General features: G+C 50.4%; 1 protein-coding gene across 11 annotated transcripts in view; it reads right to left on the bottom strand.

Annotated features, from left to right (window-relative positions):
• The window catches only part of BCAS1 (brain enriched myelin associated protein 1), a 103,364-nt gene that overhangs the window by 90,036 nt on the left and 592 nt on the right, over positions 1–12,736 (bottom strand). For all 11 annotated transcript variants that reach the window (XM_053199798.1, XM_053199799.1, XM_053199803.1 and 8 more), the window contains exon 2: positions 2,280–2,356. In XM_053199798.1, coding sequence (XP_053055773.1) covers positions 2,280–2,351 — 72 coding nt within the window. In that variant the 5' untranslated portion in view covers positions 2,352–2,356. The remainder of the gene's footprint in view (positions 1–2,279; positions 2,357–12,736) is intronic.

Here is a 12,736-nt window from a genome sequence, read left to right as displayed (position 1 = left end):
GCCGCTTTCCTGCACACACGGCGCCGTCCCCAGCCGGACCTTTAGTCAACAAACTTGTCAAATACAGGAAGTTCTCCGTTGCTTTCGGTTCTGTTCCACACACCCACTCCCTCCGTCTTCACTGGAACCTCTTTCCAATTTCAGGCCACTGCCCTGACAGTTTTTCCTCTTGTTATTTATTGCAAATATTTTAAAAGCTTTTATGCTTACATATATATGTGTGCGTGCATACATACGAATATACTCGGACAGAAAGAAAAATGTTACGAGAGAGAAGGTAAGTTGCTTGGCACTATTTTAGTGATAAGACCATCTACATTATACCACTAATAGTTGGCATTAATTGGATATTGATTATGCGCTAAGTACTCTGCACGTGGTAGGGGATTTTGCTAAGCCTATTCGATAGATTGGTAAGTGCACAGAAGAAAAGCAGAAGACTGAATGGCAGCTCCTGAAGGTGGGAACCTCCTGGGGCGGACACAGAAGGCTTTTCCCTTTCTTCATGTGTTTGTAATGGTCTCATCGTTTAAAATAAGCCTGTGGTCTTGAATCAGATCATCAACCCTCCCAAGAAATCACAAGAAAGAGGGGCCCCTGGGTGGCTCAGTCGGTTAAGCGTCTGACTTCAGATCAGGCCGTGATCTCACGGTTCGTGAGTTCAATCCCTGTGTCGGGCTCTGTGGTGACAGTGCGGAGCCTGCTCCGGATCATTGGTGACCCTCTTCTCTGCCCCTTCCCCCCACCCCTTGTTCTCGATCTCTCTCTCTCCAAATAAATAAATAAACATTAAAAAAAATCACAACAAGGAAACGTCTAACCCATGTGACAGTCTGGCCCCGAGCTCATAACTGGCATCCCCCAGGGGCAATCCTGGATGTGTCAATTTGGTTTATTTGACCTACAGAGTTTTTGTTTTCAAGTCTTTGGGAATCAGTTGCCAATCTTTAAAAATCAGCTTTCTTTCACACTGTTTTCTAACTACGAATGAAAAACCAGACTCTAGGGACATCTGGATGATACCTGTCGGCCAGAGCCAGCCATTTCCAAATAGACCCTTGGTCTCCGTTCCTCCGGGGGCCCTGCCTGCCCCCTTCACTGACTTTTGTTACTGCTGAGCTCCTAGAGGCCAGAGGCTCCCAGACTAGGAGTCGCTTGGGAGCTTGAGAGACTCCTGATGCCTGAGGCTAATCCAGATGTTATGTTTTGGTTGCTGTCGGTGGGGCCAGACAGCAAAACTTTCCCAGATGACATACTACACAGGCAGGCTTGGCCCCCAGTATATAGGCACAGGAGTTTTAGCCCATTTCTCCAATTCTAGCCTCTTCTGAGCAGAGATTCTCCAACGATATTCTCAACATTAGTTCGTAGGTACTATCTGCCTCCTACAGACGTGTCCATGTTTAACCGGGCTCCAAGTCTTACATGGAATCGAATTCAGAAGCACTGGATGGTGGAGATGTAGGCTTTCTGTGACTGGGTTGTAGAAGATCCAAGGAGCAGTGATTGGGAGTCCCTGGCCTCAGCTCTCCAGAGCAGGCTCCTGAAGGAAGGGTTCCTGAACTCGGCTCCCCACCTTGGCTACACTGGCAGCAGCTGAGACGCTCTAAAAATGTGGCTGCCTGCCCTCACTCCCACACACAGATTCTGATTCAATTGGTCTAGGGTGCTATTCCGGCATCACAATCTTTTAATACCTCAGATGATCCCCATGTGCAGCCAAGCCGGCCCGCTGCCGACCCTCTCCTGGGTTCCCCATCCCAGGCACCAGTGATGTTTGGGGCCAGGTGGCTCTCTGTTGCACGGGCTTTCCTGTGCACCGTGAAGCAGCATCTCTGGACTCCACCCACTAGATCAGCAGCGCTGAGTTGCAACAATCAAAAATGTCTCCACACATTGCCAAGTGTCCCCTGGTAGGGGCAGGCAAAATCGCCCACAGTGGAGAACCACCTGCGAGTAGGTACAAAATGAGCCCCATGGGATGCACCTTGGAGGTCCTTAAAGACGCAGGTTGCATAGACTCCCGGCCTTGCAGTCTTGGATTCAGTAAGCCTGGGGGAGGAGGCGGGGCTTAGGTGGAGTCCGCCATCTTGAACAAGCTCCTTGATGGATTCTGGAGGTTTGACTCCAACTGCACTTGAATACAACTGTTCCATGGGAATATCAGCACATCATCCTCATCAATAATGTCTGTGTGATGAGCTCTGAACAGGCCATTTTGCCATCGTTCCCAAATCCACCTGCTAGTGGCGAATCACCCGGTGAGCATAGCTACCTACCTTGTTAGTGTCTATCTCTGATTCATTCTCTTGGTCTTCGACTCTTTGTGGGACACTCATTTGGTTGCCCATTATTCCTGCAAGAGAGAGAGAGAAATTAAAACCCAAGACAAACAAAAACCTTCTTCCCACCTCTAAAGTTAAGGTAGCAGAGAGTTGACAAGTTACTCTGGATGTGTCAACACAAGCCCAAGTTAGGTCAATTGCTTATATTTATTTTGAGGGGTGAGAAGCAGTTTGGGACTTATATATTCAACAGAATTTAAGTCAAATGCAGCTCCAATTTTCAACTGCATTTCATTGCTGAGAGGAGATGTTTATCATCATGAAAAGTGTATTCAGTCCAGATAACATTTTCTTCCCTCTTAGCCCATCACAGCTGTTGCATCAAGGAGATTTTAGAAAGAGGATAATTAAAATAATACTTAGAATTTTTAGTATTCTCTGATCCTCAAACGAAATTAGATCCTTTGCTAAAACCTCTCATAGCACTGGTGGTGTTTGGGTTTTGTTTTTTTTTTTTTTTTTCCATAACACTTAGTGCTACTTGTAATTATTTACTTGGCTGTGTTTTCATTCATTCATTGATTCAACAAGTAGGTACTGAGCACTAACTCTACACCTTACGCTGTGCCAGTCATGAGGGCTAGGGCTGTGTATTAAACAGACTAGGCCCCCTGACTTCACGGAGCTAAAGTCTTGTGGGTAGATAATAAAAAGACAATAAATCCATAAGCCAGGCCATTTCCGATAGCTCAAGGCAGCATGGCACAGTGGTTAGGAGCAGGAGCCCGAAGCAAGACAACCTGCCTTGAACCCTCTCCCTGCCTCTCCTCGCTGTGTGTCCTTGCATGGGTTAATTAGGCTCTCTGTGCCTCATAGACCTGCTACAAGGACTTGACGATTAATGCTTGTGAAATGTTTAGAACACTGTCTGGATCAGCGTAAGTAATATCTCAGTGCTTCTTCAACCCAAACACGTGGGGTTCAATGCCTTGAATAAAAGTAAACTGGTAATACAACAGGGGCCAGGGTGGGGGGGGCAGGAGGTGGCCGTGCTACGTACGATGGTTCTCGAATGCAGTAACAATTGGTCCAGCCTGGGAGGGCAAAACAGAACACTTAGCTTCTGTCTCTCTTCCCCCAACAAATTGTAAGCGCCATGAGGCCAGAGACCATAGGTCTTCAGCCGTTGTTGTATCTTCTTCTTTAAAATTGTTTTTAATATTTATTTATTTCTGAGAGAGAGGGAGACACAGAATCGGACGCCGGCTCCAGGCTCTGAGCTATCAGCGCGGAGCCTGACGCGGGGCTCAAACCCATGAACCGCGAGATCATGACCTACGCCGAGGTTGGACGCTTAACCGACTGAGCCACGCAGGCGCCCCACCCCCACCCCCCGTCCCCGTCGTTGTGTCTTCTGCTTTCACCATGGTGTTTGCATTGATCAGATGCTAATTTATTACTTACTGGTTGGATGGAGGGAATAATCATTGATAGCTACCTCTCACCCGGCAGGTGCCGCTCATACCATTAACTGAGCCTTGTTTTAGTAATAAAAACAAGGTCAACAATTATGTAGCATGTTCTCAGTTCCCAGCACTGTGTTCCAAGTGCACTCCCTGTCTGGTTCTTTTGAACCCTGCAGCACCCCTGTGAAGTGGGTGTTCTCATCACCTCCTTCTAGATATGAGGAGGCTGAGTCACAAGAAGACTGCATTACTTTCCAAAGGTCACCCAGTTAATGATGGCGGGGGCAAGATTCAAACACAGGCCGCCCGTGCTGCTAACCACCGGGATGTTCCGCATATTATTTTCTCCCTCCTTCGAAAGGAGGGAATGAGTCCTCCACCACTCACCCAGGACAGACATCCGGAATACGGCCAAGTGAGGGTCTGACCTGGAGTATGCCTGCTCTCAGAAGTAGGGCTCTTTCAGACATTCCGAACACCTGCTGCCTTGCTACCTAAAAGTTTCTTTTTCACAAGCAGAATAATGTATGTTGGATGAGCTGCCTCATCAGCTTTTGGTGGCTTTCAGAATAAAAGCCGGGACTTTTCATTTCTGGTTGAAAACAGCCAGTGCATCTCCAAGGATTCCCATGGGCTTCTGGCCCTGGTATGAGGTTCCCTGCCATGGGAATAGACACATTGAGTCATTAGAAATTTCGGAGGCCAGAAAAGGTCCATAGATCTGATCACCTGCTCTCTTGGGGGAGTTTGGTAGTAACAGAATCCGGGGATTTTATGTTTTCTAATCATACTGGGTAATAAGGCTGAGTGATGCTAAAACCTACAGGATGTTAGGTTATTTTGCAACATTTCCTGTTTATAAAATCCATGATGCACGTACTTGTAATGGACTGTCACTTCCATCTATAAACGGGACATAATGGTTATAATATTGAATCCTCAAGACTGGGGTTGGCAGACAACAGCTATGGGGCCAGTCCAGCCTGTCGCCTGTTTTTAGTGTGGCCAGTGAGCTAAGAACGGGCTTTACATTTATAAGTGGCTGGAAAGGGGCACCTGGGTGGCTCAGTCGGTTAAGCATCCAACTTCGGCTCAGGTCATGATCTTGAAGTTTGTGAGTTCGAGCCCCCTGTCAGGCTTTGTGTTGACAGTTCGGAGTCTAGAGCCGGCTTCAGATCCTGTGTCTCCCTCTCTCTCTGCCCCTCTCCTGCTCCTGCTCTGTTTCTCTCTCTCTCTCTCAAAAGTAAAATAAACATTAAAAAAATTCGTAAGTGGCTGGAAAAAAAATCGGAAGAAGAATCACAGATTGCGATACATGAAAATTACATGAAATGCAAATTTTGGTATCCATAAGTACAATTTTACTGGAAGGCAGCCACGCCCATTCATTCATGTTTGGTCTCCATGTGGCTGCTTTCATGCTACAAAGACAGAGTTGTACAGTTGCAAGAGACTCTATGGCCTGAAAAGTTCAAGATAGATATTCACTATCTGACCCTTTCTGGAAAGTTCATCAACCGCTGTTGGAGATATATACTGAGTAGTGTATATACCTAGTTTGCAAAAAAGGGGGGAGAGGCAGCTGAGAGACAAATGTTGCCGGTAGTAAGACTGACCAGGAGTTGAACCTACTGTACATAAACATAATGACAACTCTAACAACCATAGCGATGATAAAATAGTAACAACAACAACAACGGCAACAGATCTGGTGAGTGATTACCATGTGTTGAGAAACTGTTCAAAGGGCTTGACTTGTAGTAAACTCATTGAGTCACTGCAGCAAATCAGCAAGGCAGTGGTAACATCATTCCGATTTTGCAGATTACGTCGCCACCGGAATCCGGCTTTTCACAGAATTGAAAAGCGATTCACCAATGGGTTTGCAAACGTGTAAAGCTCTTGTTGTTCAGTTCGGACTTCGTTTGGGGGCTACTTTCAAAACATGTTCGAGGGTTACGAGAAAACCTGTGGGCTGGGAGACGTGTGATGTGAGTGGGCAGGAGAACATTTTCGTCCCGTGGAGCTGGGGTTCCATTTTCCTGATAATGGCGCGTTTGGAGTAGCCTCTTGGCGGATTCAGGGCCGAGTGGACTAAAAGAAGCACACTGCATTCGCCCATCTTTTGCAGGCCTACCTGGATTCAGGTAACATTGCTTCCCAGCCACAGTTATAACACAGGTGTCGTGAAATCGTTCCTGCTCTTCCTTCATATTTTGCAAAGAGCAGGATTTACGTGGGACAAAACCAAAAGGTCCCTGCCACCTATTGGCCAGCGTCGGTATCAGCAGAAATGAATGCGTTCGGCCGGCCCACAGGGCGAGGTCAGAATGTTTGGGGAGGTCCAGGGAAACAGTATCACAGTTAGCAATTAACATCCTCTGTTGACAGTTGGCAGGAGACTGCCTCTCATGCCCTGGAGATAGTACATCTAGTAAAACAATAATGATAGTCATATCTGATGTGTATGGAGAGCTTGCCATGTGGCTGCCCAGTGCTGAGTATTCTGGGACACAGGATAAGAAGGCGAGTCACCCGGCGCCCCTGGCTCGGTTGGTTAAGCATCCGACTTGGTTTTGGCTCAGGTCACGATCTCACGGTTCGTGGGATCGAGCCCCACGTTGGGCTCTGCGCTGACTGTGGAGGCTGCTTGGGGTTCTCTCTTTCCCTCTCTCTGCCCCTCCCATGCGCGCTCTCTCTGTCTCTCAAAATAAATAAAGAAACTTTAAAAACAAAAGAAAAAAAATATCATGATGGTGAGAGTCAATCTGGGCTGTCCTGGGAAAGAAGGTGCTTGGGGGTACAGGACTTTTGTACTAAAACTAGGGAAGCCCTTGGCAAACCAGGCTGAGCTGATCTCCCTCTCCCTCTAACCCCACTCAAGGAGTCTGTGAGGCAAGAGCTCTATACCCCCAGTTAACGGATGGCCACACTGAGGCTCCCGATGGTTCAGACAATAATTCCTGTCCGTGATGGAGTTTGCTCTGGTCTCCAACAAATGAGAAAGATCAATCAGATCAAGAGTTTTTCATCAAGAACACTGTATTCATTTGAAAGAGCCAGATTTGGGGCGCCTGGGTATCTCAGTTGGGTGAGCGTCCGACTTCGGCTCAGGTCATGATCTCACAGCTCGTGAGTTCGAGCCCCGCGTCGGGCTCTGTGCTGACAGCTCGGAGCCTGGAGCCTGCTTCGGATTCTGTGTCTCCCTCTGTCTCTGTCCCTAACCCACTCACATTCTGTCTCTGTCTCTCTCAAAAATAAATAAACATTAAAAAAAAAAAAGAAAGAAAGAAAGTTTGAAGGTGACGCCCTTTCTTTCACGAACCAATAGTGTTAGTTGTTTTGTTTTTAATGACCTACTCTGACATTGAACACAAGCCAGGCCATGTGGCAAGGCGTTTTGTTTTTGAAAACGAACTCATGCTTGAGGCCTTAGCATTTGAGAGCACGGCGTCAGTCTTTGCTTGGGGGTCATCCAGATGCAAAAGCCCTTTAGCTTCTCCACATCCTGCTGTGTCCGTGAGGCCAGACCTCAAGCTCGGTTGCACATTAGAACCGGTGGGCACAGGGCAACCGGGGGCAGATTTAAACCCCTGGGGCCCAGGCCCCAGCTGGACCGGTTCCCTCAGACTCTCCACAGTGGGGTCAGGGCACCGGTACCTTTTGAAGATCTTCAGGTGATTTCCATGGCAGCCGAGGTCACTGGTTTGGATATTTGGGGGGTCAGGGACCTCCCCCACTGGAGGCTGTCACAGGGATTCTCAGAGGAAGGCCCTCTGCTTCAGGCCCCACAAACCATCATCAGCCCAGGCGTCTGGAAACCTCCCCCACCTCGTCAGGGTGCTCTTCGAGGGTCTTGTGTTTTGTTAGCCTGCAGATGCAGGGCAACCGGAGTCTCCAGCTGTCCTTCCCCGAGAAGGGGTGTGCGGGGCACGGTGGCCCCGGCCAGCCTCCCCCTCCCAGGCGGCTGTTGAGAAGTGAGAAGCAAGGCCCCAAGGGAGGAGGGGGAAGGGTGGCCTGAGCGGGCAGTAATCTCTCCCCCCTGCTCACCTGGGCACTGCGGTCTGCCCCTGAGGGGAAACCCTCTGGCGCGAGCCAGGCCTCCATACATCTCATAGTTGCGAGGTTTGGGGCAAGGCATGGGCCCTCTGAATGCATTTGCCTTGTGGGAAATGACGGCCTTCCTAGTGGGAACAACCATCAGCAGGCTTGGAGAGTTTTCTTTAAAAAAAAAAATTTGGGGCACCTGGGTGGCGCAGTCGGTTAAGCGTCCGACTTCAGCCAGGTCACGATCTCGCGGTCCATGAGTTCGAGCCCCGCGTCGGGCTCTGGGCTGATGGCTCAGAGCCTGGAGCCTGTTTCCGATTCTGTGTCTCCCTCTCTCTCTGCCCCTCCCCCGTTCATGCTCTGTCTCTCTCTGTCCCAAAAATAAATAAACGTTGAAAAAAAAAATTTTAAATAAAAAAAAAAAATTTTTTTTAATGTTTATTTTTGAGAGAGAGACAGACAGACTGTGAGTGGGGGAGGGGCAGGGAGAGAGGGAGACAGAATCGGAAGCAGGCTCGGGCTCTGAGCCATCAGCCCAGAGCCCGACGCGGGGCTCGAACTCGCAGACCGCAAGATCATGACCTGAGCCAAAGTCGGACGCTCCACCGACGGAGCCACCCAGGCGCCCCAAGCTTGGAGAGTTTTCCATGCGCCTCGCACTCCCAATCTGTGTGTATTGACTCCCTGGGTCCCTGCAACAGCCCTCTGGGTTGGACGCTATTCTGCCCTCAATCTTCTGCTGAGAAACTGAGGACAGAGAGGCTGTGGCACTTCCCCCAGGAGCCCTTGCTCTCCCCAGTTTTGCGGGGAAGTTTCGATGAGGGAGACGTGTGCCCGGCACGGAGCAGGCACCCGACGAGGGGAGAGAGGGAGAGGTACGTACATACCCAAGGGCTGGGGTGTTTGGTCCTAATTCCCAGGACTCTATGTTTATATTTCGTATGTTGGAGCTGCTGAGACTTCTTGGTTACATGCAAAGGTTCGCTTTAGAAATAGGCTTCTCTTTGTTTCTCAGAATAACTGGTGAGCAGTGTTTCTAGAATGGGGGGGCTGTGCTGCCCTCCAGGTCACAGCTCAGGGTGGCGGCGAGGGCGGGGCTGCTACTGGTGCCCAGGAGGTGGAGACCAGAGATGTTGCTGAACATCCTGTGGAGCACAGGACGGCCCCCAGCAGAGAGTGATCTGGCCCCAAATGTCACCAGTGTGGAGGATGAGGCATCCCGCTCTGGCGGGGGGACTTAGCCTTCTCCTCTTGCTTGTGGCCCAGTGTCCCTGCCGACCTTAGTCCCAATGGTGAGACGGTAAACGCTCTGTCCTGCGTTCACGACCCGACTCACGCCAGCTGTCTGCCTTAGCTCCTGCTCTGTAGGGGTGAGGGGGGGAGGAAAGATCGTGACACATTCATCCTCCTCACTCTCAGGTGAAGATAAAAAGGGTTCAGTCCACATGGTGTTTAGCCCAGCAGCTGGTGTATACCCTTTAGGGACTGAAGATCAGCCATTATTATATGGGGCAAATAAAGTGTGCTGTGTCTTTGTAAAAATGACACCTCATACTTCTCCGGTCCCTAGTCTACGCTGAACACAGCTCTGAGTGTTTTCCTATATTGACGTATCACGTCCGAAATAGAACCCCTGAGGTGGGCAGGCCGGTGTTTCCATTGTCCCATTTTATGGACGCAGAACCTTCATGCACACCTTCCTTGCCCACGATCATGCTATGGCCTGAACTGTTGCCCCCTCCAAAGTCACATGGCGAGGCCCTGACTCCCCCTGGGTCTGTGTTTGGAGATGGGGTCTCTGAGGAAGCAATTAAGGTCGGAGGAGGTTAGTGGGGTGGGGCCCCGAACTCAGAGGATTAGTGTCCTCGGAACAGCAGACACCGAGAGAGAGCGTGGGCTCTCTCCACCGTGCGAGGACACGGCGAGAGGACGGTGGTGCGAGAGAGCCAAGGAGAGAGTTCCCACCAGAACCAGAGTCTGCCAGGACCTTCATCATGGACTTCTAGCCTCTGGAACTGTGCGAATGGCATTTTTGTGACGGCAGCACGAGCTGACTCATACAGATTACGTGCTGGTAAGGGGCTGAAGCAGGCTTTACCCCTCGGTAGCCTGGTACCACTGTTCAAACTCTTAACTGCCTATTTCTCACCTTCTGTGTCCTCTGCCTTAGAAGTTATGCTTTTATCTCATTAAATATTTATATGCAACGTAATACAACACAGAATATGAAATATCGCCTATCTGTTTTTGCGACAAGACATCAAAATCATAACTGGTCAAGGAATGTGGTCTGCTCTAAAGTCAAGGCATATTTTAGGACGAATGCAAAATTGAAGGGTCATCAAGTATCTTTGTGCAGAGATTTAGCACAAGGGCTTGGCAGTAGTCAGGTGAGAAAATGTTAGTCCTTACTGATACTATTTCTCTCTCTCTCTCTCTCTTTTTTTTAATTTTTAACTGTTGATTCACTTTTGAGAGAGATAGAGACACACACACCCAGAGTGCGAGCAGGGCAGGGGCAGAGAGAGGGAGACACAGAGTGCGAGCAGGGCAGGGGCAGAGTGAGAGGGAGACACGGAACCCGAAGCAGGATCCAGGCTCTGAGAGATCACGACCTGAGCTGAAGTCAGATGCTTAATTGACTGAGCCACCCCGGCGCCCTCTATTTATTTCTCTTATTAATGTTACGATCCCATTGGCTCTGTGTTCTGACCCACGCGTGAAACAGCCACACCGGAAGCTGCCCCTGGACGCCTCCCTCGTCTTTCACACCAACGACTGGTGTTCGCATCACCTCATGTTAGTTACAGGTTAACAAGTCCTGCCCCGGGGAACGGATTAAACACGAAACACAGTGCAGCTGCCCCGGAGAGAGCATTTCTGAAGCCGCCCGGCCAGCGAGCAGCTAAATGACAGTCAGGTGGAAAGGGCAGGTCCTCGACGGCGGAATGGTGGCGGAATTAGTCACCAAGTAAGCAGAAACACCTTTGATCAATGCCATGGAATGCAGGCAAGGAGGTGGGGCCTCCTCACTGCCCCGGCGAGGGCAGGGCCCACACAGCCATCTGGCACACCCAGCGGAACAAGCCTTCCGGCCCCCACCTCCGAGGGCGAGATCAATATGAGTAAAGAGACCAGACCTGCTCGGCCAGGTGCCATGACCCTGCATCTCCCTGTGGTCCCCAGCACAGTGCTGGGAAGGGGAGATACTCTGAGGGCATCCATGTGCAGTGGTACAGGCTGCCTACGTCACAGGGGAGCACGTGAGGACTGAAAGTCAGCCTTCGCTGTGCTCCCCAAGCCCCGTTCTCCAGTATGGGACCACGTGGGCGCAGGGGGAGATGTGCCTTGTTATCAAAACTGCACTGGGGGTTTCAGGAATGCTTGGCAATTGACATCTTCCTGTCAGAACACTCAGTTACGTTTGTACAAATGGTTGATGTTCCGGAAGGCTTAGAGCTTACTATCTTCTTCTTAGTGTTGCAGCAGACATCTTTAAGCTAATAGCGTAGCGGGTAGCATCATCTGAAGGCTTACTTGGAGCCAGGCAGGGCCAGGATTAGGGTAAGGCAAGGGAGGCACACAGGTGCCAAATGCAAGGAGGCATGGGGGGTCTGGGCACGTGCAGAATCCGCACTCGGGAATGAGCACCCGCCCTGGATTTTGCCCCCGGGTGCCTTGCTTGCTTCCCGCTAGTCCTGGTCCTAGGGCCAGGACCTTTCCTTCTATTGTGTCTGTTTTTCCTCGCAGCATCCCATCACTCGTCCATTACAGAGATGGAGAGACTGAGGCTCCGTGATGCAGTCCCCTGCCGCCTAGAATGCAAACTCCACGAGGGCAGGTGCCTCCTTGTCCTGCCCGTCTTTAATTGGCGCTGGTGATTAAATGCGTAAGAGGAGTCATGAGACCCCCCCCCCCCCCGAGAGCTGCAAAGAGGCAGAGCTGGGGGCAAACCTGGTGCCAGTGACTCGGGCTCCTCACGTCCTTTACCTCGCCCAGCGCTGCTGCACAGAGGTGACAGAAGCCGCCAACAGTGCCGCGATCAGCAAACGTGTCACTCTGGCGAGACAGATGAGCCTGCGTGGAGCAGGGTCCTCGGCCCTCCCGGGCCCCTTTCCCTCCCTCCCCGTGAGCACCCGCCGTCGTGGGAAACCAGCCAGGATGCTTGCTTTCCAGAAGCACATGCCTTCTTGGGAAAAAGACAGCCCTTCCCAAGTTTGAGAAATCTTGGGAAAAAAGCCTCCTCCCGAGGAGGACCTGACATCACAGCGTTTAAATAACCGCAACGATGCCATTACTGATCCTATCTTTACTTAACATGCTGTTGTTTTGTTCACCGTGGGTGCTTTGGCATGAATTTAAGACAATTTTAAATAGTGCTTTAAAGCGGAATTTATCCTGATGACTGAGAGTTTTGGTGTCTCTTAAATTCTGCACCCATGCGAGTGCCTCACTCAAATCCCGAACGGCTTGGGTCTCAGTTCTGTTCGGTGAGACCTGGGAAGAGGTCCCTCCCTCGTCTCCCGAATTGTAAAATCAAGACGATGGTGGCAGCAGAAGCGAGAGCCGGAGTTGATTGCAAGCGCGTAAGTGTCCGTGAAATCAGTCTCAGCCCTCACAAAGTTCGCTTGGATCGCGGTAATATGATTGTGCCCATTTTACAGATGAGGAAATGAAGCCCAGAGAGGTAAGTAAGCTGCCCCAGGGCACCCGAGGCAGGAAGGAGCTGCACAGAGTAATGCCAACTGTTGGAGTCCGACAGCTGGGATTTGAATCCAGCATTTACCTCGAAGGACCGTTCCGAATGTTAAATAACACAATTCATGTAAAGAGCCAGGTTCACACAAGGAGTCCTTCTCCCCGTCTGCTCCACTTCCTTAGACGATGCCCCTTGGCACAGACTCAAAGCCAGCTTTACCGGGGTGGGGGGGGGGGCGG

The sequence above is a fragment of the Acinonyx jubatus genome, chromosome A3 (genome assembly GCF_027475565.1).
Source record: "Acinonyx jubatus isolate Ajub_Pintada_27869175 chromosome A3, VMU_Ajub_asm_v1.0, whole genome shotgun sequence".
NCBI lineage: Eukaryota > Metazoa > Chordata > Mammalia > Carnivora > Felidae > Acinonyx > Acinonyx jubatus.
This window is presented reverse-complemented; position numbering and strand designations above follow the sequence as displayed.